Source organism: Argiope bruennichi, chromosome X2 (assembly GCF_947563725.1).
Source record: "Argiope bruennichi chromosome X2, qqArgBrue1.1, whole genome shotgun sequence".
NCBI lineage: Eukaryota > Metazoa > Arthropoda > Arachnida > Araneae > Araneidae > Argiope > Argiope bruennichi.
In genome coordinates, this window is record NC_079163.1 from 41,022,653 (window position 1) to 41,049,918 (window position 27,266).

The 27,266-nt window shown below is 29.7% G+C and overlaps 1 protein-coding gene across 1 annotated transcript in view; it reads right to left on the reverse strand.

The window, feature by feature from the left end:
• Positions 1 to 270: 270 nt before the first annotated feature.
• LOC129961013 (circumsporozoite protein-like) overlaps positions 271 to 27,266 on the reverse strand; it is a 290,038-nt gene continuing 263,042 nt past the window's right edge. The window contains exons 3-8 of the mRNA XM_056074804.1: positions 24,299 to 24,793; positions 17,258 to 17,347; positions 14,652 to 14,711; positions 9,339 to 9,425; positions 8,369 to 8,422; positions 271 to 2,214 (exon numbers count right to left, since the gene is read on the reverse strand). Of these exons, the coding sequence (XP_055930779.1) occupies positions 2,144 to 2,214; positions 8,369 to 8,422; positions 9,339 to 9,425; positions 14,652 to 14,711; positions 17,258 to 17,347; positions 24,299 to 24,793 (857 nt within the window). The 3' untranslated portion in view covers positions 271 to 2,143. The remainder of the gene's footprint in view (positions 2,215 to 8,368; positions 8,423 to 9,338; positions 9,426 to 14,651; positions 14,712 to 17,257; positions 17,348 to 24,298; positions 24,794 to 27,266) is intronic.

Genomic DNA, 27,266 nt, shown 5'->3' on the forward strand with positions numbered 1-27,266 from the left:
ACTTTAACTTTCTGTTTCTCTTTATCAACAATGAAATGTCGATTAATTTTTACAGAAGAGGTCCAATGACAGTTAGAAAAAGATCTTGATTTTCAAGGATTTTTTTTTTTTTAAATAAAAAGAAATCAACATGTGATTTCTAAGAGAAAACCTTTTGATATTCTATGTTGAATTCGTTAATGGATATTGATATTGGTATTATGAGTGTGGGCTAAAAAAATTCAAACACAAACTTGTATTTTGATTTTTTATTATTTTTCAGCACAACGTCATTCAGTTATATTCATAGAGCTGAGATACTGATAGAGGGAGTGATAGACAGTTTTCTTAAAAATTTCGAATTTCTTTGTTATTTTGTATTAAATCAACACATTTAAGATTCCAAAAATGATTTAATTTTGTTTCTGCGGTACTTAGAAGCAAAGTTACCGGCAAAACTAGAAACTAGAAACGAAATAGTTAAAACTGATATTAACAAGGGGAAGAGTTCGGGATGAGATTTTGTATAATGGTAATTAACAGTTTTAATTAATATATTTTTCATTTTTTATGCAAAAATAAATATTTATCCTCCTAATTCTTGAATTATAATTTAATTTTTAGAAAAAAAAATTAATTATAAATACGAATACATTTTTTTAAATATTCAGAATATTCAGAAAAAAAAAAGACTTAGGTCACTTTTATAATCTGCTTTTATAAAAGTTCTTTTATCTGTATTAGATAATGATAAAAGTATTTGAACATGTAATGTAAAATTAAAAGATGTTTTTAGGTAAAGAAAAGAAATAAAATGTTTTCTTAAAGAGGAAAAGTAATCACTTTTAATAAATGCACAAAAACAAAGTAAAAAACTAAGTCACGTGATTCATGTTGGGTACTGTTCGTCAACGGATTCTGAGACGACCACACCTCGACGATTCCATCTCATTAACCCTTTATTTACTCACGGTACTTAAAAGTACCATTTAAATCTGACTTATATCTTTGTAATACAATTTTTGCTGATAATATTCTAAAGAATACGGTGAATGTAACCCAAATAGAAAAAAGTTAATAGAAGCTAGAAGAAGGAATTAAATATATTTAAATAATAATTAAATTAAGATATTTCTATTAATTAAAATATTTTTCTTCGGTTTTCTTGAATTATTCTGCAAGAAAACTTAACTACTGGTGAAAAAATGAAGTTGAAAAATTGATTGCAACATAATTCGGTAAATAAAGGGTTAAGGGGTGAAACGCCGAACGATGATGGCATTTCCGTTATTCACCTTTGACCTTGGATTTCTCCCATCAAATATTTTTTAGTTCAATTTTTTTTCACGTGTATGTGAGTGTTGTGTCGTCTCTGACCGTATTTTATTTTAACTCAAAATTTCATATTGATATGCCTAGTTCAAATGGCAAGAAAGCTTTCAGGAGTGGTACGAAGAAAATTTTATATAATATCATTAAATACTGTGACCAAGAAGCAGAAAACAGGGAATTATTCATTCCTATCCTATTTAAAATATATAAAATATCATATATTTTAAAAATAATATTTATAATATTTTTAAGGCGTTCTATATTTACACCAATCCCTTAAATGAAAATAAAATGTTTTAAATAGAATAAACTCTCGATTATCTATTGTTTTTAATCTTAAAATATCGCCAAAAAAATTCAAAATAAAAAAATAAAAAAGTAGCATTTTGATATTAAAAAAATATGGTTATTAGTTTGTAAAAAAATAATTACCAAATTTTAAGAACAGAAATTTCTTATTTATTCTTCATAATTTAATGTTTATGCCTCTTACATTAAATAAAAATTGCTCTCAAATATTTTACTGTGCATTAGTATCTTTTTTTCCTTCTGTATTAGTAATTATCTGTAATATTTACGTCTGATAAAACCGTGAGTCTTCGCTGTTAAATGTAAACATCTCCTTTTATCTTTCCTTTCACCCCTATTTTGACGAATTAAACCCATCCTAACGCATGCGCAAAAGCACGGAGGGTTTTACAATCCGTTGTCGAACAATACACTTGTTTAGACAAAAAGCACGCGACTTGCTCCCTCCATTTATATATCAGCTCTATGGTTATATTAACCAAATGACCGTTGCGGGTGGAAGCCAGCTTCTTCAGCGGCTTCTTTAGAACTTCTGGTTATTAGCCCGCATGCGTTTGTACTTGTCGGGATCGTCCAACAAGCCACTAACTTCCTCTGAAAAAGAAAGAAAATACAATTAAAGCTCTAATGTTATAACTTAAAAATAATAATTCACAATGTCTTCCAAAATTAATGAATAGCTTATTTATTCCATACTAGATAGTAATTCGTGCATAGTCAGTGTTGAACGGAGTGGCGTACAGAGCACATACCAAAACTGCGCCCTAACTAATTTACTCTACGCTACCCTACCTCCTACACTAATTTAAATCTTAATTAATTTTATACTTTTTATCTTAGATTAGCTCATATTACTTTATTCTAAAATCTGTTCTTATTTCTAGATCCAAATCCCACTTAATCATTTAATTATTTTTTACATAAACTCTAAAAAATTGCTGACATTTAACTTGTCACAATCCGAGCGAAGGAATAAATATATCTAACACCCACGGCGTAACATTCAAAGGTAACTGAAATCCCTTTCCTAAATCGCCACGTGTCAAAGAAATCCCGAAAAGAATTTCTTTTATATTATATATATATACATATATATAAGAGATAGATTCTTTTATGTAAGAGAATTTCTTCTATATTCACGGAAAAACTGAATATGCTGACTGAACTGAATGACTGAATTAAACCTAAATTATAATAGATGAAACATTTTGTAATTGATATTTTCAATCAAATAAATTCAAAATGATCCTTGTATAAGGACAGTCCTTGAATACAAAATATATCATAAAAATATTTCAAAAATGTTTGGAAAACGAATTTAAAAAATTCAATTCGGAAGCTTCATTCTAAACTCATATAGAGTATTTTATTCGTTCTATTTTTAATAATTAAGGCCCTGATAAAAACTATAATGGATATGTTATCGTTGTTATTAATATGATACTTACAATACATTAAAGAAATACGAATCAAAAATGATTCTTATTCATACCATGCTTAAAAAATACAAAATTCGTACAAATATTTTAATTCATTGAAAAGGAACGCATATGCGAATAAAATGAAAAAATTACACTTATTACTTATTTTTCCTTAAACATTATATGGAACTCTGAAAATTGAAATAATTCCTTTTTATGAAATGTTATTCAAATGTCCTGGTAATTAAGTTAATATCTATGATAATATTCAAGATTATTTCACGTATATCTTTCAATTTATTTATTAAACTTTACAGTTAATAATGTTTCATTATATATCTAACACCCTGCAAGAAATTTAAAAAGGATTGTATAATATTAAAAAGAAGGAATTTATGCAAAATTTGAAATATCTGATTCCAAGATGAATTAAAATCAATACTATAGTTTGTCTACAGCATGCAAAACTGTATTTTCGTGTAATATTCTAGCATAAATTATTTTTATACAAAAAAGGGTGCATTACTTTCTGAAAAATTTTGAAGGCTTTATGTGTCAGAAATGTTAAAAATTTGCCTTCCTCATTTTTATCGATATGAAAGCATTTATGATATAGTTATGCACGTTGAAATCCAGATCATGTTCAAAAAAACTAAATCACAATCTTTTTTTGTTTCAGTCGTACTGAAGCTGCGAAATAGAAATAAATACGCTTTAGTAAGATAAAAAGATCTTCCGCAGCTTGCGCCTCATATTGCTGAGGGCAAAAGTATCAGCAGATCTGTCTCACATAATTTAAAAATGAAGAAATAATTTTATGAATGTGTATATAGGATAAACATCCGATTAACGTTTGATTAATATACCTACACCATATTAAATCAAAATATAGATTTTTATAGCTGATAGCTTGCATGATAAGCCTTTTTATTTGTAAGGTAGGTAGGTGACTAAGTTGAAAAGTCAATTTTTCACGAAATTATGATTTTTTAAAAATTTAATATTTTTAATGGCTGAACAGATTTCTTTACAAAACCCATTAGAATTTTGTTTCCAAGTCTATATATATATATATATATATATATATATATATATATATATATATATATATATATATATATGTAATAATTTCGAATCCTGTCGGCTTTTTAATGAGTAACATTATTTGTTGTGAACATGATGCAGTTATGACCAGCAGTGAAGAGACTTTTTATCTTTTTTATCAATTTCAGTTTCTGAACCTTGAGAATTAGACACATTTGTTTTATCTTGGTCAGTCATTTTTCCGGATCTTAATAACATTTAAGTATACTTCAAATAAAAAACATTATAAATTTATGCATAAAATTTTAAAAATAAACTTGATAAATGACTACAAATTCAATATTTTAAATAATACTATAAAAATATAACTTGCAATAATTCTAAAATTCAAAAATCAAAATCAAAAGAAAAGAAAAACACACAATATACGTAAATCTTGATTTTCACCGTTGAGTCGGGAAACACTTAACACTTTCTTGATGAATTATCACTTTTTTAATTAATCACAAAAATGCAATTTTGAGCACTGGAAATGGTGACTACGGCAGGCTATTTTTATATTGAGTTGATAATGTAATACACAAGAGATATTTTCGAAATTTGAGTGAGTCAATCTGGCATTGGAGACCACTGGCGAGTATTATATTGTGGTGGTGATATAAAAAGGAAATCACGTCGAGATCGGTATTATTCAGCACAGGCAAGGAACCAGTAAATTTTTATGATGACAAGGAGCCCCAACACTTTGAAGATATAAGGAGCACGCACATGAGGATATGGAGCACAAGCACAAGGGTATTAAGCAGCAGTGTCGGATGAAGTCACAGGTTAGGCACGGTACCATCGACGATGCGGTAACATGACGGAATGCAGGGGATTCAACGGGAACTGGACTGGACCATGGACCACGGTTTGCATGAAACGATGTGGACGGAGGCAGCCGAAGGTGACGGCGATGAAAGAGCTTCGCCGCGGTAACATCGCAGCAGGCGAACCTGGACCGAAGCAATCATCTTTGGAGCGCGGCGATGGCCTGGCTAGCGGATTTAATTTTAATTCGTTTAGTTCATTTCATCATTTTTCACAGGAAACTATCCTGTCGACTTTTTAATATGTAATATTATTTGTGGTGAAGCATGATGCAGTTGAAGGCAATGAAGATACTTTTAATTTCGTGACGTCGTTTTATTTCATTTTGAAGAAGCAAGCATATGTACAAGCGACGAGCACACAGAACGACACAGAAAGGAATGAGGGAAGAGCTCTCGGACATTTTATCCCTGGTCTTATATAACCTATGATTTTGATAGGGAAAACATTTCTTCACAGTGCTAATGTATTATGAGATTTCGATAGGGATTTTCATTACAGGCGCCGAGAAGGTAGGGGAAACAAAGGGAGATTTTAAAAAAGAATTTGCTTGGTCAGCGGTATGTTATCTCTTCACGCGTAGTGTGGGAAAGTTAGATTTTAGCTGATTCAACAATTTAACAAAGCTTCTCTTGAATTAATTAAGTAGAGACAGTGGAATTGGATCACGAAATAAGAGAATATTTTAGAATGAAGTTACTATGGGCTAAATTAAGATGAAGTTATTATGAAAATTAATTTAATTGAAATTAGAGTTAAAATATCATTACATATATATATATATATATATATATATATATATATTGAAGCTACACTAATTTTTATATTAGCATTTATATTCGTTTTAATGCTATTTTATATATTTAGACACTATTTTTTCAAATTCTAATCTTTGATAAAATTTTCTTATGAAAAACCTCACGAATTAAAACTTAATGCATATTTTTTGTCTAAATTTGGTATAAAATTTTTTCAAAATGTTCTACAGTTCCTGACGTAGAAAATAAATAATCTATTCAATTAGAAATATAGTTATTTTAATGCTTCACAATGTGAAAAAAAATTGAAAATGTCGCGTTATTTATCTGTCGAATTCTTCTATTTAAAGAATGGATAGAAATACAGTTTATTTTTTAATTCAAGAAATTGATAGTACATATTTAGCTATCTCCAAAATTTTAAGTAAATTGTTTGACAAATCTCTGAACTAGAAATAAATAAAATCAGAATATTTCTTTTTTTTTTATTAAATTGAGTTTATTTGCCATATTACGTTTAATAAGCTACTTTCAAAGTTCTTCTGATGAAAAAAATTTAAAATTCTTTAAAACTAAAGAATAAATCGCTATTGATTACATTACTTTCGACTTATAGGAAATACCTCATGAAATCTGAATACAAGTGTTTTGAAAATGTCAAAATGTTTGAATTTAAAAGAAATCAATTTACACAGCTAGGAACCCATAGTTAGATGAAAAATTGCCTCTTGATTTTTTTTTCCTTTTCTTTTGCTTATTAAAGGCGAAAACGATGATAGCAGTTTTTTTTCAGCAAACAAACAAAAGGGAGGGGGGGGGAGAGAAAATATTTTTTAGAAGAGAAGTTTTATAAATACGTGATCTTAAAGGGCTAATTACTTTTTAATTTTTTTCTTTTTTCCCTTATGAAATCATATATGAAAAAAAAATTAATTCTAGATATGCAACGCCCTTTTTAACAGTATTGGAATTCATATATCAAATAAATCCAATTGCTAATGAAATAATAAAGATTTTTCTGAAATTTAAATAGTATTCACCTTCCTCGCAAATTTTTATTACATTCTAAACAATCTTCGACTGAAAGTGTTTGAATGAAACTCTTTATTTAAATTTTAAATATTTTTGAGAAACTGTGGCGCCATCTGTTGACGGCACAACAAGTCACTCATACGCAACTTAGTAGATTTTATTGTTTAATACTAAAATATCTTTACATAAACTGATTTACTGAATTGATAAAAAAAAAAAGTATTTTTTTTAGAATTGATTAAATATGCTTTAAGCTGTTAGTAACTTCATCATAAAACTCGATTTCATTACATAATAATTGACAATGTATGGTTAGCTAAAATAAGTAAACGCTTTCTTAATTTAGAAAGAATTATAATTAAAATAAATAAGTAATAAAAGTGGTATTCTTATCATATTTTATGGCATGACTTTAGGAAAAGGAAAAAATGTTACGTTAGCTTTAAAAAATCATGAAATATTTAGGGTGAAGCATAATTGTCCTTGGGACAACATATTATAATGGTCGCCCTTTCTTTGTTGTTTCTTCTTACTACTTTAATCATTTTTTTTAAAAAAATTCTTTGATCATTTTCTGAGAAATTAATGTAGCTTTATTTACTTAAACTGAGTTAAAAAAATTTCTGATAAATGTCTCTTTGCTAGGAGTTAATATGTCATTTTTTGTTCATGTTTAATCCAAATTTAAAAAAAAAAATGCTATTCGAAGCTATTTGACGTCTTACAGAACGTAATATAAAGCATATGAAATATAATAAAGAAAATAATCTGGTATACTTCATATTTAGGCTTGAATTCTTTCAGAAAATTCAGAAAAAATCTCTTTTTTCTATCGTACTTTTTGGTATGCACTGAGAAGAAGATACGTCAAAATAATATCTTCCGAATCCGTTCGCAAAATTTTCAAATTATTCTCGTTTTACAGTATGGAATGTTCGCATATTTCAGTGATTTTAAATCGTTTTAACAGGACGTGCTTCATCATAGAGATAGTAATTAGTTTTCTATAAATGTGATTAAATATACGGGAAGTTCTTAAAGATGTATTGAATATTAGGAATCTTCTTCATCTTTTTGGTTTCAATCTCTACTTTATGAACGAATAAGTCAGAATAAGAATCACGATTGCGCTGGATTCGGAAATTTTTTATCGTAAGAATGGCAACAAAAGCATACTAGATATGGTGAAGTTTGTGAGAAGGGAAAAATCGAAGTATTTGTAGTACTCGCCATTTTTCGGTGTTTAAAAGACGAAGAACATATTTTAAAAAGGAGGGTACTGTTTAGTTACATTAACGTTCTGTTTTAAAGCAACACTAAGGCTATTTTGGGACGGACTTCGTCATTTTGAACCATGATCAAATAACAAGGACGACACTTGAACTGGCGCCCCATCTAAAAACATCCACACCACACCAGCGGGAGGACGTTTGGCCTCGAAGGATTGAACATCCACCAGACCCTCTTACACGACGGTTCTTCAGGGTAATCGGGTTTCGAATTTGAAACCTCCTGTTCCTAAGCCAAGAACTTACCACCAGTCCACTGCAGCCCTTTTAAGAAGGAGGGGAAAATATATATGAGATTTGATTTAACATATGATATTAAAGAATGGTTACTTACTCTCAACCAAAGACAGGCAGCACTCTTTACGGTGAAATGGAGTGGCTGCAACCCCTACAGAAAATAAAAAATGAGTATAAATCAAGATAATAAATATTATACCATGTCCAAAATGCGTGACAGACATATCTAACAACTTTTGAACCTATGCTAAAACTCGTTTTTATAGAATTTCTCCAAAGTTAATTATGAATTATTATTTCTTCAATAATCACTTAGCTCCGGTTATATAAAGTAAAGAAATAAAATACGTTGGCGGAAATATAGTAAAACAATTAAAAACACTTAAAAAATATTTTAATATTGCTATTTAATCCGGGCTGCAGCCTGTATGAAATGTAAAATCAAAGAGCAACTATAACTTGAAAAGTTTTTATTTCCTCTATTATGGATTTTATTTCTCCGTTCTTTGTTTTGGCATATCCTTTTTTATTTGCCTCTATTATCTCTGAAAAATTTGGAAATTTTTATTTCTTCTTAATTATTTCTTCTTAATTCCTTTATTTCTTATCTTCTTCTTCTATTTAGTCTTAAAGGGGTTATTCTTAATCGACGAAACAATTCGGAAGGTATGATGAATACTCCCACACGTATCAAACCACAATTTTTGATATCTTTCTCTGTGACCGACTGCTATTTGCACATTTCTTTCTCATCACAGAGAGTTAGGCTTACTCTCACAATATTGAAGCTACGCAATAGTTTTTATTGAAATTAATACAGTATACTTAATCAAGTAATATTTACCAAATGCATAATAATGACATGAATGCTGGTGACTCATAGCCTTTCAAGAACCCACCAACACTGGAAGAAGATCGGATCCTTGAATTTGAATATTTAAAGTTCGGACTATACAATCTGAAGCTCAGTTGAATTAAGTCATTCGTGTTGATATATACCTGATAAATATTGTATTTACTGTATACTGTACTTATTCCTTGTCTATATTACTGTATAAATAACTTACTCTCAGCCCGGATGCGTCTGAGCGCCTCGGGATCATATTTTGCAATGATCTCCTCCTTCATGCAACCATCACAAAGATCATATCGCCCTAAAAAAAGAAGCATAATTATTTTATTCTGAATGAAAGTTTTGAAAATAATGTTCATAAAAGAAGTTAGCAAGCAAATAGAAACAGCTTTAAAACAAGTGTTGAAAATTGAATTCATTTGTTTGAGCATTTCTTAAATGAGAATAAGTAGTAGTAAAATCCTTTTCCAAAGAAGTCTTGTTTTAGCAGAGCACAGGAGCCCAAAGTAAACACATTGGCAGAGTCTTGGGTTTGATTCAATTTCTGCGGAAAGTGCACCATATATATATATAAATCTGATGACGCTACAGTTGCCGCTGCCGATGACGACTAGATGCTGTCTTGACTTCAAAAGCGGATGATCGTGGATTCTAGATTCCAACAATGATTCGTCGTGTTTGCGAGTCTGATATTTGCTAAGTCGTTGGAATCATTGCTAAATCTAATAATCGTTGGAATCTAGAATTCAACGATGATTGGTCGGCTTCAATAACGATCCGATCATCCGTTATTGAAGCCAAGACAGCATCTAACCTTCATCGGCATCTAACCGAGCCTGATGTCGCGATTCATTTTTTTTAAAAATCTAGCGTGGAGAAAGGAAGCAGCCTCAAATTTCGTCCCTGTCTTATTATCAGTATTCAGCGTTTAAAGTGGTCTATCTTAGAACAAGCCTCCTGAAATTACAAAATGCTCTGATAATCTAATTAAATTTGACATTAAGGCGACACGGTACCTCAATAATTTTTCCTTTAAATTTTAATGTTTAAAATTATAGTTTACTTTTATTTTATGTAAAATAGTACTCTATAACTCCCCCTAAAATTTTTTTCGAAATAATTTTAAATTTATTTAAAATTTTTTGGCTTTTTTAAAACTAAGGCTTTTTTTAAATATGAAGACTTTTCTCCAAATTCTATTTTTCCAAGTAGCTATTAATATGCTACTTAAAACTTAGTATGGATTTTCTCCTGCCAACAGTATTAATTTTTTTATAGTAAAAAATAGGGTTTGACGGTTTTCAAACCCGGTTTTAAAAAACCGGTTTTTTTTAAGTAAATTTGTCACATTCGAAAACCGGTTTTTAAATTTAGAAAACCGGTTTAAAAAATTCATATTATTATGTAAAAATTAATTTTGAACTTATTTGATTTGCTATTCATTCTATGCAACGGGCAGCAAACATATTTTTTCAATGTTGCAATTTGGGTTGGCCAGTGCTTGCGCACTGCACAGTTGCGCCTGGAATTCATCAATTCATGTTTTTCATGAACATCCCTTTTCACTTTTTTTTTTCTAGGTGAAACAAAAGTTTGATAAAGTTATCTCTTGCTTCTCGTCTGATGTTTTGTCAATCGGTATGTATTCGGTGCTAATAGAAACGTCAGCAATTTGACTGGCTCGTTTCGAAGAACATGTGAAAGGAATAAATAATTCCCCGTTTTCTGCGTCTTGATCACAATATTTAATGATATCATTTAAAATTTCTTCGTACCACTCCTGAAAGCCTTTTTACACCTCTTGAACTAGCCATATCAATACGAAATATTCAGTTAAAATAAAATGCTGTCAGAAATGACATAACACTCTTATACACGTGAAAAAAATAGAACTAAAAAAGTATCTAATGCGAGGAATCCAAGATCAAATGAGCTCATGATTCCGCGTCTCACCCCTTAATGAAATGGAATTGTCGATATGTGTTCTCAGAATCCGATCCGTCTCGAGTTATGACAGGTTTGCTTAATATTGTGAACGTGAAAACTGGGAACAAAAATATAAAGTTGTTATATTTGGTAAAAATAGCGTAAATATTAAGTATGCTTAATTTTTATGTTTATATTTTCTATTTTCCATTTTAAAATTTAAATTTTATTATATAAATTTCTTCTGTCAAAAATTAGTGTAAAATAAGAAGTTCTGGCTTCTGTTTAATGGAATTTTAAATAAAACACAGGGTGTTAAAATATTCCATATTTTCTTTCGCAATGTTTTAACATAAATTATGTCTTTAGCAAGCATCATAATTTGATTAAGAAGTGTTTTTTTTTTAATTCCTAGAAAATGTGTAGATTAGCTTATTTTAAATTGCATTAATATTAATAGTTGAAATAATAAAATTTTAAAGTAAACGTCAAAAATATTTATTCAATAACTTTAATTTCATTTTTAGAAAAAAATGTGTAAGTTAGAAGTTTGGGATAGTTTCAAAAAGTTCGGAATAGACAAGGCAATCTGAAATCATTGTAATAAAATGTTGAGATGCAAAGGATCAACTGTGAGCAATCTACATAATCATTTGAAATCAGTTCATAAAATAATTGTCGGAAATAATATAATTGTTTAATTTCTTGAAGACCCTGAAGAAAAACTTACAAATCCTAAGACAAGCTGAATTTTCATTATTTGAACAAACGAATAAAAGAACAAAAAACTTAGATTTGTAATTTGATGCCAAACTCAGTAACTAGTGAACGAGTATTTTCAATTTCAGGAAATATTGTGTCCAAAATAAGAACGAGAATTAGCCACCGTTCAGTGGATATTTCATGTTTTTAAAAATCCTATTTTCTTAGAAGAAATTAAAATTAGTGAAAATAATATAAATATTATTTGAAATTTTTGTTTGAGTTTTCGTTATTTTATGTAAGTAATATGTATATGTAATCTTTAATTTTGTTTTTTATATTTTGGCTTTGGTATTGATTTCGTTTTTTGTTATTTTATATAAATTAAAATAAAATAAAAAAAAATAGAATAGGGAAAAATGGAAAAATATTTTATTTTTCCCTATTCAATTTTTTTGACAAAAATTCGAAAACCGGTAAAACCGGTTTTTTTGGAAATGTCGGATTTGAAAACCGGTTTTTCAAAAAGTCGGTTTTTGTATAAACCCTAGTAAAAAACACAAAAAAATCTGAAAAATGCAGAAATTCTGACTTTGGGCATTTTTTAAAAAATTACTACATACCTTAAATCTAATTCCATTTTAAGTTTTATAAAATATATATTTCTGAACATTCACAAAAAATTTCAAACCCTAACCTACATTTTTAAGAAGATTTAAGACTTTTGAAATGTAGCATATAAGCAAAAACTCAACATGGAGAAAAATGCATTTAAAGTTTTTATTCATCTAAATCATGATATAAAATCTATCCAATTTACCTGTAACTTTTACAAAATATGATTCAATCTATTCTAAATTGTTTAAAGTTAAAAAATGCAAAAATCTATAGAAACAAAATATTATATTTGTATATTGAAGATATAAAGAAAAACTAACGAAGCATCAAAACTTCACAAATCTTTATCATAACACCTTTAAAAAAATTAATATGCATATAAAAATTGATTAAATGTATATTTCTGCTATTCTGTTGTTCTGCTTGATCGATGCAGTAGAAACTTTTGAGCATATCTTTTACAGGTGTTTGAATCTGAAAAACGGGTGCGGCAATATTGTTTACTCTCCTTCATGCATCAAAAATTCTTCAATAACTTAATCTATACTTATAATAAAGCTCAATGTGTGTGTGTGTGTGTGTGTGTGTGTGTGTGTGTGTGTGTGTGTGTGTGTGTGTGTGTGTGTGTGTGTGTTGGCGCTCTACAGGCCAGACCGTTTGACATACAGCTACCAAATTTGGTACATGTATACCTTGGAGGTTGGAAATGTGCACCTGAGGTTTCTTTTTTCGAATTTTTAATTAGAATTTTAATTATTAATTAAAAACTAACTTTCCCGCCATAAAAATCTTCCATTTTCCCCACCGCCAACTTTTCCGCCAAAAAAATCTTCCATTATCCCCAGCGCCAAACGGGAAAGGCTTCAGTTTTTTTTTCTCCCAACAGTAATGAGGCTAGGGTTAAAATTTTTCGGCGGATTATTTTAATCGGTTCTGTTTATTTTCTTAATGTTTGATGCATTTAAAATTAAACATTGTTAATGAATCAATCTTTCAGATTCATTCTGAAGTACTTTTGAATTAAAATAAAACAGAATAAAGGAAATTAAAAATTTCTAATCCGCATAGCGTTACCCCAACTGGCGTAGAAAAATTCACGTATTTGCGTTACGTAACCGGCGAAGAAAATTCACGCATGCTCATTCTGTTCTGATTGTTGCCATGACAACGTTATCAATGGATGATTTAAATTATTTTTGGGTTAGTTGCATGCTTTTGTAAGTAAATTGTATTTATGTTAGTTATATATTTTTTGTATATGCTTATAGTTTTAAGTACATCGTTTTTTAAGTAGTTTTTTTAAAACCTGTTTTCAACCGTTTATTTTAAACGATTCGTTTTATTTTCTTAGTGTTTGATGCATTTAAGTTTAAACATTGTTAATTAATCGATCTGCTCATAATGAATCTAAGAAAGTTTTGTTGACCAACTCTTGAGATATTACATAAATTAAAAAAGATATTCTTTAGTGCCCATAAAGTTTAAACGTTGAGTGACTCTATTTTCAGTAATCAGATTATAAAAAAATGCTTTGTTTCAGTAAAAAAATATTATTATATTAATTGAAGATAAATTCTTTCCACTTTAATTTAAAGCATAAATTCTACGGGTGCTAACAGAAAATGAGAGAGATACATATTACGTTATGACTGAAGGCCTTTATAACATTATGAATGAATTATATGATAATCAAAATTTGAAGTTTTAAAATATTTTGATGAAGCAGCTATTAAAGTAGTAATTGCATAAAATATTTAATTATTAAAATTTTAACGAACATTAAGATTGGCGAACCGGCTGGTCGCCAAAGGCGGCTAGTAAAAAATAAAGCTACAGCTCTAAAATTTTGCAGTCACATTTAGAAAGACTCAATTTATCATATGAGCCAGTAAAATATTTTTTTATTGACTTTTTGATGATTTTTCGAGTACTGTGTCGCCTTGACAGATTTAACGGACATAGGCTTGCGAACTCGAATGATTTTCGACGGAATCGAATCTCGAACTCGCGATTCGTCATAGCTAAAACTGCCTATCTGCCTCCAGGATAATAAATCACCAGTGAAAATATTCATAATTAAAAAAGTGCATGAAAAGTTAAGTTAATCATCATCCCTTTTTAATTTTATATAAATAATATCGTTATATTGTCTTCTTCAATGTTAGAGTATTAAGAAATTAGATAAATATCACATCCTTCAACTTTATTTCAGTCTAAAATAATCACATAATATTAACACGAGTTAATATATAATACTTAAATCAAAATCAATAATAATTACATTCATCCTGATGAGGACACTCATCGTTAATATGAGGATCCGCATTGAGTCTAATATCCCCTATAAAGAAAAATTCATAAATCATAAAATAATATTCTCATTGCAAGCTTAACCAAAAAAAAAAAAAAAAAAACTTTTATTTTAATCATTGAACTACAATCACTTTTCTTTTTCAAATTTTATATTGAATAAATACCGAGGCGATAGAAAGTGATTATTTTGTTTTAACTTTTGAAGCATAGAGCTCATTGGTAGAAATTATAAAAGAATAAATAAACTTTTGATATAATTGCAAAACGAGGAAAACCGACTAATAGAAGTAAACACAGAAAGCTTACTTGATAATGGTTGTTGGAAAATTAAGATAAGAAAATTATATTTACATGCGCATAACTAAATAAAAAAATTAAAAACACAACAACAACGGAGCATTTTAAAGCAGTTGTGAAACGAGTGTTTCATTCTTGATAATGCTAACTAGAAGAGATAAACAATATATTTCGAAATTAATTTACTTGTATGTTACTTAGGTAAAATGCCATTTCAATACAACTTCAGATTCATATGAACTGTTTTCTTTCAAAATGGTTCAAGTCCTTTTTATATTATATGGAGACATTTAAAGTTTTGCACTTGAGTAGTTTGAAAACTATTGGAATATCTAAATGCGTTCATTTTATATATTTTTTTAATACAGGGTAATTCAAAATGAATATAGCAATTACAAAAGGCTATAACTATGTGCAGGTTGAGGTTTGAACTCGCAACGTTAGGGTTCGTAGCCGAGTAACAAAGCCACTAGACAAAAGTGTACACTCTTCTCCGGAAGTTGTTAACTGGCTTATAATGTTACCACCACAATAGTCCCCCACCAGTGAGTCGGTAGAGTTTATTGCGCCAGTTATGGCGAGCGACGAACGTGATTATCGCGCCAGGCGTTATGGCGAGCGACGAACGTTGTAATCGCGCCAAGTGTTATAGTGGGCGACGGCGAGCGTGTGTGAGTGGTTGATGCCGGTAGATGGAGCCACGACATCTGAATGAAGGCTGCGGTTGTTCAGAACCAGGGTCACCAATGTGCAGGTTGAGGTTTGAACTCGCAACGTTAGGGTTCGTAGCCGAGTAACAAAGCCACTAGACAAAAGTGTACACTCTTCTCCGGAAGTTGTTAACTGGCTTATAATGTTACCACCACAACTATTTAATGAAAAATAATTTATCGATACATTAACACATAATGTAAATGGAACTTCAAAATTTTGTATACATACGTCATAGGTGTTCTGTGTGACTTCCCTTGGTCATACGGACAATATCTAGGCGGTAGTCCATTTCACGCCATACATTCTGAAGCATGTCTACAATCACCGACGCAAGCGCATTACAAATACGTACTTTGAATTCTTCAATTGTCTACATTATGTGTTAATCTTATCAAGAAATAAATTATTTTTCATTAAATAGTTATAGCTGTTTGTAATAGCTATCTTCATTTTGAATAACCCTGTATTAAACTGATTTAAGTTTGTAGTGTGATCATTTTTAAAAGTATCAGTTAAAAGAAATTTATACTTTTGATGACCTCAAATGGCCTTACATCAATTTGAAAGTTAACAAAGCTCGAAAAGCATTCATTTGTGAAATATCAAATATAAGATTTAAATTGAATCAAACTAAACTTTTTTATGAAATTTTTATGAAATATGTTAAAAAACAAAATTAAAAGACTTTATTTCAATATTTCTTCAAGTAATGCCATTTAAATTATTACAACTTTATATTAATATAGGCTATTTTTAATTCTTATCATTATGAGAAAGTCTCTGAAAGTAGGCATGATTTATTGAAGGAATATAAGGAAGAAATATAAGGTCCATCACAACGTTAAATTTTTCGAATGTGATGGGGCAAGATGATATATAGGTGGTAGTATTGTATTCTCAAATTTTCGTAGTCTTCCTCGTCCAGGGGATAAATCTAGTGTTTTAAACTCAGCATTTTCATCGAATGAATTTTTATACAAAATCGTATATGGTTTGATTTTTAAAACCTTTATCCAACATTATCTTTAGCTATTTTACCTCTTTACTATTAGTCGTTTTTTGCCTTCCTAGAATTGCATTTTATGTGCTTTCGTCAAAACAAAACCGTCTCGTTTTATTTCGTGTAAAAAAAATTTTCGAAATTTTTTTCGGCATTATTGTATAATGATTTAATAAATTTTGAAATATGCAATAAATGTTTTTCTTTTGTTATGATTGATTGATGTCTTGATAGCTCCAAAATCGGCATCACTAAATACTATGTATTTGCTGAAAATGCACTCATACCACTCTCAAAGTAATTATATTTGTGATTTCACTGACTACGTAAATTTTTATTGACAAATTGTTGAGAATTTTGGAGGATTTTTTTTCAGTAAGTGTTTATAGATAAAATTTTCTTAGTAGATTGCATTCACTATCATCACTAACCAACTGTTCGTCAAAAATGGACTTGCACCACTTTCAAAGAAAACAGATCATATAACTGAATTATATTGCATCTTTACCAGCGCAAGAAAAATAGCTATATCTAGTATTTGTTCACATAAATATAATTCTTACTCTCTCTGACAAATTTTTCGAACTCCCTCTGAAAAGGAGATTTGAATATCTCATCCCTGATGCATCGATCACATTCGGTCTTCAAGGTCCCTGAGAAGCGAAAAAAAAATGAATAATTTATCATTGTGAAAATTGCTCTTTTTGATTAGAAAATAAATTTGTAGAGAAAAATTCAAGTCGTTAAAATGTTTTTCTTTGACTTTAGAGCCACTTTTGAAATAAATGTGATGAAAATAGCATTTAAAAATACATATTTATTAGTATACTATAAAGATAAATTATTTCTATCTTTAATTATTTTCATTGCAATCATTTGTTTATATCAGTGCTCACAAATCAAAAAACCTTGAAAACAATTATGAGATGTACAGGGTATTTTTTCCGAATACTGTTCATTCGAAAACATTTAAAATTACCTTTAACAATTTAAACAATATTGTGTGGTATTAAATAAATTACCACATTACTCAGTTATTATAATAACATTAAAATATGTTAACATAATTCCCGCAATAACCCACAAATCACCACATGAAAACACATTGCAACTTTTTCTTAAAAACTGAATTTTGCCAAATACATTGGCATACTCCGAATGATTATGATCTAAAGATACGCACAAGCCAAAAAAGTTATGCACTGATAATTTTAATGATTTAATTTCATTTACATGCTAAAATCTAGAACAATTATTTAAATTATTTCAAACATCTTACTTCCATAGTTAACAATTAATTAGGATCCCTAAAACATAAAAATAAATTACAACATACATTTTAAATTCTGTTAAAAAATTCATTCAGCACTCTCCAAAAATTGCATTGTTGCTTCAATCCTTAAGATTTCATGAGCATGCAACCATAGATAATTATTAGATAAAAATTAATAGTGATTTTTTATAAGCAAGATTAATCATTTCGTTGCTTGACTTATTCTAATTTTTGGGGGAGGGAGGGAGTAAAGGGGGAACTTTTCGGCTCTTAGTTCCTGAAGGTTAAAGGAATAATTCACTAAAAATACATAAATATTTTTTTTCTATTTGTCCTATTTACAATGAACTGCAAAGTTACGTATTTTTTACCCATTGAAAATCAAGTCTTAGGAAAGATGGTAAAATTCCCCAGGACTCCTTGGAAATGATAATGAATTAAATTTTTCTTTCTCCTTATGACATTTTTTAAAATTTTTTTAATCCGTCGGAATAGTCCAAAATATAAAGGAAAAAATATCCGAGTTCCACGCATGCACGAATGGCATGCTCACAATTTGTTTGATGTCAGCTACAGAAGGGACATTCATGATGCTTATTAGCTGATAGAGTTACAGCACGTAGATAACTATTTAATTGTCCACTGCAGATGTCTTTAGTGACGATTTCTAAAGTTGATCGCATCATATTGGACAGCATGATTTCCAGAGTCCAGGAGCTATTAAAGTTACTATCAGAGGTTTTAATTTCCTTTGCCTGGGAAGTCGACGACACCTTCGACTTCTTAGGCAAATGTAGTCACACTTCTGATTATTTATCAGCAAACTGTTTACTCTATGTTCCGATTGTTATCCATTCAAAACGGGGTAGCATCGCAGCACTTTCAGAAGAATTTATCTGAGGTGGAAAGTTAAACATATCTTAGAGACTCTACTAATCTTGCTTACATAGCCTTACCGTGCTTAATTTCCTCCACGTCTCATTGGCTTCATCTCCTATTCTAGCCCCCCCCCCCAAAAAAAAACATTAGATTTTTTTTTCCGACCTCTAGATCTTTTCCCCACACCATATTGCCCATTTCTGGCCACAGTTGTTTTTTCAGTGGGGAAGGCTCCAAATCCTTTGAAATCGTAGTGTTCTTTGAAAGGAGGGAATAAAGAAAATGCACGTCTCACAGAAAACAACATGCCTATATTATATTTTAGCTTATTTTCAATCAACTGTTTAGAATATCAAATATGCCAGGCTTTATTATCAAATTAATTGATCAGCCAATAATAAAATGAACTGGGGTCAAGACATTAAAATTCTTTACATTTTTAATTAAAGGGACAACAGGATGATAATTTTAAATCCCTTCTATTTGTATTGTTAAACTAAAGAATTCTTCAAAAGTTAATTTTGAACTGCCCAATACTCCTTTTGAATGATGTTCGAATGACTTCACTCTAGCATACCCTAAAATTTGGAGACCTAGGCAGAAGGAATTTCTTCACTGGTAAGATAATAGGATAAAATTTCGTCTTGGTTTTCACCATGTTATGTAACTTTTTGAATTTTCGATTACTTTCATCAAAATTAGTGACTGCCTGGAGCATTTTCTTCTAGTAAAAAATTGCTTTAATTTTGTTACAAATATTTGAGGTGACAGTTCAGTAACCAATTTTAAATAAATGCATTTAGTTACAAATAAATAAAGGCATGTAATTTTTTTTGAAAATTCCTTTTCATTGACTTTTATATTTGATTGGAAAATGACTTGTAAAATCTCCCCCTGAACAATTAGGAGAAAAATGGGTGAAGAGAATCCATTAATTGCCTATATGTTATAGATTTCACATTAAAACAGGTTACACATTTATGCACAATTTCTTTACAAATTGTTCGACTGTTTAACATGTTCAGTTCCTTGATTCCTGCGCTTCTTTGCTATCCCTTAATTGTAGTATAGAAAAGAATATCTAATTAGGTAGTATTTGAGAATCTTAAGCTATTCATGCAAACAACGTGTTAAATCAAGGAGATATAAACTAAGCACAGACTTATTCTATTTGCATCAAATTCTACACTAAAGTAGAACTTACGCTGTCATCTGAATATAGGTGACACGGTAGTCAACGTGTTAAATTATTTCTGGAGCTCATGAAGTAGTAGAGACTGAGGTCCAAAACGTAAACTTACTTTATGATAATGCTGCAATGTCCAATTACTAAACTCTTATTTTGATGGTAATAGAATAGAATCAGTACTTAACTCGATATTATGCAGTCTTTTGCTAACTTGTGCAAAATCGTCATCATCAAGAAATGGATGTAGATTTCTTAATTGACTATCTTTACTTACCTCCTGTAAACTAACCTGTTAAGAACTAACCCTGTTAAGAACTAACATATTTAGTGAAGTATTATTTTGCACCGGGCTTAATATAAACAACTCAGATCATAAATCATATTCATAAACACAAAGACTACTCAATAACTAAGTTCAAAACGTCACTCATCAAAGTCAATTTAAATTCCTTACTCATAACTATATTCCCAACAGAACCAACTAACTTTGTTCTTACAAGAGAAAACAGAAATAAAAACTACAGGACTCAAAAAGTTGCTACAGATTTCTGAGTTTAGTTTAGTTATATTAACGTTCCGTTTTAAAGCAACACTAGAGCTATTTTGGGACGGACCTCGTAATTTTTAACCGTGATCAGATGACGAGGACGACACCTGAGATCTCACAACGGCGGGAGGACGTTTGGCCCTGACGGAATTAATGTGCACCAGACCTGCTTACACGACGATTCTTCGGTGGAATCGAGTAATGAACCTGAAACCCTCCGGATCCGAAATTTTACCACGAAGCCGCCAGATTTCTGAGCAGTAATCCTCATTAGACTCATGAGATTGTCCCTGAGATTAATCACCAATTAAGAAGATATTCTGCATACTTTTTTTGCATGTTTTCTCGAGAGTATTTTCATCATTTCTATTATCATACAGTCAAAATTGTTCTTTATATTACAGGACTAGCACTCCATATTAGCACTGTGTGTATAATCTCACAGTGACTTCTTTAAAAAAAGTGTCCAAGATTTTAATTCCTCATAAATGAGTTGGAACCAGAATTGTTAAAAGGCGCATCTGATTGCATCAATCTTTACAATGTTTTTTTTTATATACAATGTTTATTTATATTTTTATACATGTCATATAGAGGTTTGCAATGTTAATTTTCAATTTTTTTTCCTTCTTTTCTCTTCAATCAGTCATCTTTATTTTGTTTACTCACAGCTAATGGCTTCGAAAATGTAGAGAGGTTGCATCTGTAAGCATCAACGTTTCTCTCAAAGTTCAACCTATTGTCACCATTTGTTTTCAGGTATATTTTCTCTTCATTTTACTATTAGTTTGTTGAAACGTTCAATGTAGCTGTCCAGAATGGGACTTCCCTGGGGTTACCTGTGGAGATCCCGTGGATGGTTTGTCGTATCTTTCTTTCCCCCCCCCTTCCATCTTGTGCTCATCCAACTGGTTAAATAACTCAGTGTTATAGACTCCAAAGGGCGCAGGGTGGAGTTATGATAAGTTTACAGAATATAAATTCAGGACCTTTCCACTAGAGAATACTGTTGGAAAGCGAGTCCAGATCCACCCCTCTCGAGATTAAATCATCTGTATTTTCTTGTGATATATCTCGAATGTTCAATTTTTTGACAACTCTTTTGATTTTGACTCTCATTTAGCCACAAAAGTCTTTCAGTACCAATTAATGTAAAATTGTAGTTGCAAATTGTTGTAGTAATTAATGTTAATAAAAGTGTTTAATATTAGAAAAGAATATATTCTAAATACCCGTAAATAATGCAGAACGATTTGATTTTCTATTCTTCAAGAAAACTTTTGTATTAGTTGAAGTTTAAACACTTCCCATTTTCAAATTAAAGTTCCCATTTTACTTGAGATGATCGGCAATTTTAGAGATGCATTGCACAACAAATGGAACCGTATAAGGTTTTTAAATGTTACATGGTAATCAAATTTAAAGTTTGAAAATACTCTTTTGAGTAAGCGATCAAGAGCAAGCTAAATAAATTTTATCAATCATAAATCTGGACTATAAAAACTAACTAACTAATTTAGTTGATCGCTGCTTTCAAAAAACGTTTTCTTACATGACAAAAACATAATGATTTTTTATGTGTATTAGTATTTGTGTAACAATGAATTATACAACTATTTTTCTTCCAATTCATGGTTATATAGGGGAATCATAATCTCTATTTTGCATCGAAGCAACATTCCACCATACAGTAAAATGTTACTATTTTTCAACATACATATAAATCAAAATAGGCTAAAAACCTTCAAAAATGCAAAAGTTTGAAAATACTCTTTTGAGTAAGCGATCAAAAGCAAGCTAAATAAATTTTATTAGCCATAAATCCGGACTATAAAAACTAACTAACTAATTTAGTTGGTCGCTGCTTTCAAAAAACGTTTTCTTACATGACAAAAACATAATGATTTTTAATGTGTATTAGTATCTGTGTAACAATGAATTACACTACTATTTTTCTTCCAATTCATGGTTATATAGGGGAATCATAATCTCTATTTTGCATCGAAGCAACATTCCACCATACAGTAAAATGTTACTATTTTTCAACATACATATAAATCAAAATAGGCAAAAAACCTTCAAAAATGCAAAGAGAAATTTTTGGGGTCAGTTTTCTCTTATTCTTTGTTAAATATAGGTGACCATATTGTACATATTGTAAAACATGGAAAAAGAATTTTTTAGAAACTATCTTTCTAAAAAATTAAATCTAATAACTCTTTTTATTTTTTTTATATTTAAGTAGTAAAAATCATTACAAATCAGAGATGCATCTTCAGTCTGGGACATTCCAGAACTCTGATACGCAATAAAGTATCTAGGCTAAGTAGATGAATGACGATGATCCAATAAACAAATAAAACAAAATACATTTAGAAATAATCATTTAATTACCGATTTAAAAATTTCAAAACCCAGGAAGACATTAAAAGAGTATATATATTTTACAAATAAATTCATTATTTTTTTTCCGATTGATTTAAGCACACCATCTTATTAAATTGGCTATAATCCATGTTTTGAAAAGCTGAGGAATAGAATTTCGACGATCATCATTCTCAGAATGGCTATATTTATCTTTTCTTTTGAATATGGTAAAAATGGGACATTTAATTAAAATTTAGGATATTTTCTTCTTCTGGAAAATCAGGCATAAATTAGGAATATCCCAGCTTCGCTAAGACACCAGATCATTTTACACATATCAGATACATAGCAAGAGTTGAAAAATTAATTTCTTTTTCCTTTCAAATTAAAGCTATTTAGTTAATTAAACCTACTAAGTTAATTAAATCTATTTTTTAGTTAAATAATTAATTAAAGTCAGCAAAAAAATTGAAGCATGCATATCATCGATCCAGTTGGAGCTGAAGGAACAAACGCTGATAATTTTACTAATTAATTATTACTCATATTAATTGAAATAAATTAGAATGTCAAAAGGTTGATTAGAAAAAAAAAGACCAAACTTAGAAACTAATTTTAAATTGAAATATTTAAAATTTTATTTTATACTTTCGGTAGATATAATTATTTATAAAGAAAAAAACAAAAGGGGAAAAAAACCCAGGGGCTTACAGCAGATATTATTATACACGAAGACGTGAAAAACACATTTTGTTGCAAAACATCACAATTACTTTCTATAAATGCTCTTTAGATATTTTCTAAGAGAACATTAGTTTTAAGGGAAACAAATCAAAATATAGAAGCGTAAGAGGGCCACGATGGTCTGGTAGCAAGATTTCGATATTGGATCGGATGGCTCCAAGTCCACGACTCCACCGAAGAACAGCTGTGTAACCGGGTCTCGCGCAACTAAATCCATCGGTCTTAAACGCCCTCCAGTGCAGAAAGTTAGGAGAGTGCTATAACCGAGGTGCCATCCTCGACAGCTGACTACGGCTCGAATATGCGATGTCCGTCCCAAAGTTTCCAAATGTTGCTTCAGAGCAGGGAGCTAATATAACTATAGAAATATATAAAATGTAATTGTATATATAACGTAGCTCTTGTAATTAAATTTAGGCAGGAACATATTATGTTAAGGGGGCAGACTCTAAAACTGTAGAGGGGTATGTTTGAAAATATTAGGTATTTTCATTGTTATCATCTGTAGCAACAATTTCTTTAATAAATCCATGAATACATGTAAGTACTGAAGAATTTCGCACATTTAAAATATTTAAGAAAAATTTATAAAAAAGAAAAAATACTTCTATGCTCAGCCGGGGGCCTTCCAACCTGACGACCACCCTCAGCACCTTCAGGCATTCCAGCCTGACGACCACACTCAGCAACTTCAGGCATTCCAGTCTGACAACTACTATCAACAAGTTCAGGCATTCCAGTCTGACAACCACCATCAGCAAATTCAGGCATTCCAGCCTGACGATCACCATCATCAGCCTGAGGCATTCCAGCTTGACGACCACCATCAGCAGCCGGGGGCATTCCAGCCTGACGATCACCATCATCAGCCTGAGGCATTCCAGCTTGACGATCACCATCAGCAGCCGGGGGCATTCCAGCCTGACTATCACCATCGTCAGTCTCAGGCATTCCAGCTTGACGACCACCAACAGCAGCCTCAGGCATTCCAGCCTGACGATCACTATCATCAGTCTCAGGCATTCCAGCTTGACGACCACCATCAGCAGCCGGGGGCATTCCAGCCTGACGACCACTCTCAGAACCTTCAGACATTTTACCTGCAAGGAAAGTACATTATCAGAATTTAATTGTACAAATCAGAATTTAATTGTACAATATCAGAATTTAATTGTACATTATAATAAGTAACGGCCAAATAAATTTAAGGAGACAGTGGACTTGGAAATAAACAAAAAAGGGACGAAAACATGAAATTTCATTTTTATCATTTCATCACCAAAATATATGTTTATATTCAACTAAAATAGTCATTAAATTTATTGTTTAATATAATGAAGGACCTGGAGAAAAAAAGTACAATGACTTTTCTCAAAATTATATTATAACTAGATTTAAATAACTTTGAAATGTTCTAGAAGTTTTAATTTTTGAGAAAATTGATAATAAATATTTCAATTAAATATTAAAAGGAATCTGTGTATGCACGTTATATTTCAAGTCTTTTTTAGATAGTCAAAAGTTCATTTTAGTTCAGAAAAAATAAAATAAAAACTGAGTGCACGTGCATAAAAATACTTCTAAATATTTAACATTTTATTAGAATTAAAAAATAATACATAGTTTTATTCCAACTAAATTTAAATCTAGGATCATGAAATATTTCGAAATTTTTAAAAAATGATATATCTTTGAGAAAATTGAATAGAATCGATAATAAAAATTTTTGTTAAACATTAAAAAAAAATTGGGTATACATTTTATATTTCGAGGTTTTTTAAATAGTTAAAAATTAATTTTAGGGCAGAAAAAATAAATTTCTTATAAAAATTCAGTAAGTATGCATAAAAATATTTCTAAAAAATTAACATTTAATTGGGATTACAAAATTATGCACAGTTTTTTCCCAAATAAATTTGTACTGGGTAATACGGAAAAAATAGCAGAAAAAAATTAAATCGCATGGAATATTTTGAAATTTTTTTAAAGTATATATTTTTTAATTATTTAAAAATAATAAATTTCGTTAAAAAAGTTTTTTAAGGAATTTGACATATTTATATTTTTATACATAAGCATAAAAAAAAATTCAGAACCCTAAGTGAATATTTTTCAAAAGTGCCTAATAAAGTCCACCGTCCCCTTAAAACATAAATGTCATTAAAATCTTTTAAAAATCAATTAAAAACACAATTAAAATAGCTATGACGGAACTAAAATAACAATGGAAAAAAAATTTCATTCCTGAAAAAAGTTCTCTATTTTAGAGCATAATTAATAATAAGAAATGATTAAAAAAATATTTTTTAAAACTTTTTTTACTGATAAATACTGAAAGAATCATAAAATACAATAAAATATATATTAATGAAAAGAAAGATTATTTCCGATTTTTTTTTGAAGCGCTTCGAAAATAAATCTACAGAAAGAGAAATAAAAAAAAAAAAGGAACGAAGCTTTGACAACACAATTTCGCTAATGAAGGGTAAAATGCTTGAGAGTTAGGAACTAATGACCTGTTGAGAAACCCGAAAGAGAAAGAGAGAGAGAGAGAAACATGTTATATGATCTGTTTAGCAAAGGAAATGAAATGTGAGCACTCCATTAATGAGGATGGAGGGCTTTAACTTGAAAAGTGTAATAAACAAGACAGTAGATTTTAAGAGCAGTTTTTTTTTTATCAGAACAATAAAGTTTAAAAAATTTCCAGGAAATTCTTCGGTAAGTAATTATTTCAATTAATGCTTAATAATTGCTTTTACTCGACGTTTATTCTCTCTTAATACAAATCAACTAAGAGAGCTATAAATAAATATTGATTATTTGAATGCAGATATTTAAATATGTTATTAACACTCGAAATGAAGTACTTGAATGCTGGAAAATTATATATGATTTGCAGGGGTTTAGAAGGTTTAAGTAATATTTTTTGTAAATGTATTATTATTATTTTTATATTATTATATCATTTATTTATTTATTATTTATACTATTATATTAATTCTAAAATTATTATTTATATTATTATATTTTTCATTCATCTTTTCCTTATAGTTGAAAATTTAACCATTAAATGCATGATTATTTGTTTTGAATTAATAAAAAATCGTTTATAATAGGAAAATAATCATAGGTTACTTAAAAAATAAATTAAAAAAATTTCTTTCATATCTTTTACTGACTTACAACAATAGTCGTATATGCCTTGATTTTAAAAAGAAAGCAATAAAATTTGTAAAATGATGTTTGATTGCGGATACTAGTATTCCAAAATTGGCGGAATTAAAAAATAATAATAAATCTCGATACTAAACAATTTTTACAAAAATGCGTAATCTCAAGCTTAAGCCAGCCAAAGTGACTTACCCAGAGTTTAATGAAAAATGTATTGATTCTTTTGATTGATTGATATCTGTTGATTCTTTTTATTAACAAAACAGATCAAACGGATATGATCGCAAGTGATGATACGTGAGTACTTTTGCACGGAAAAAGCTCGCGTATTTAAAAATAAATAAATAAATAAGGAAACTAATTCTAATTTTCATTGAATATTAAGTTAATAAATTAAGT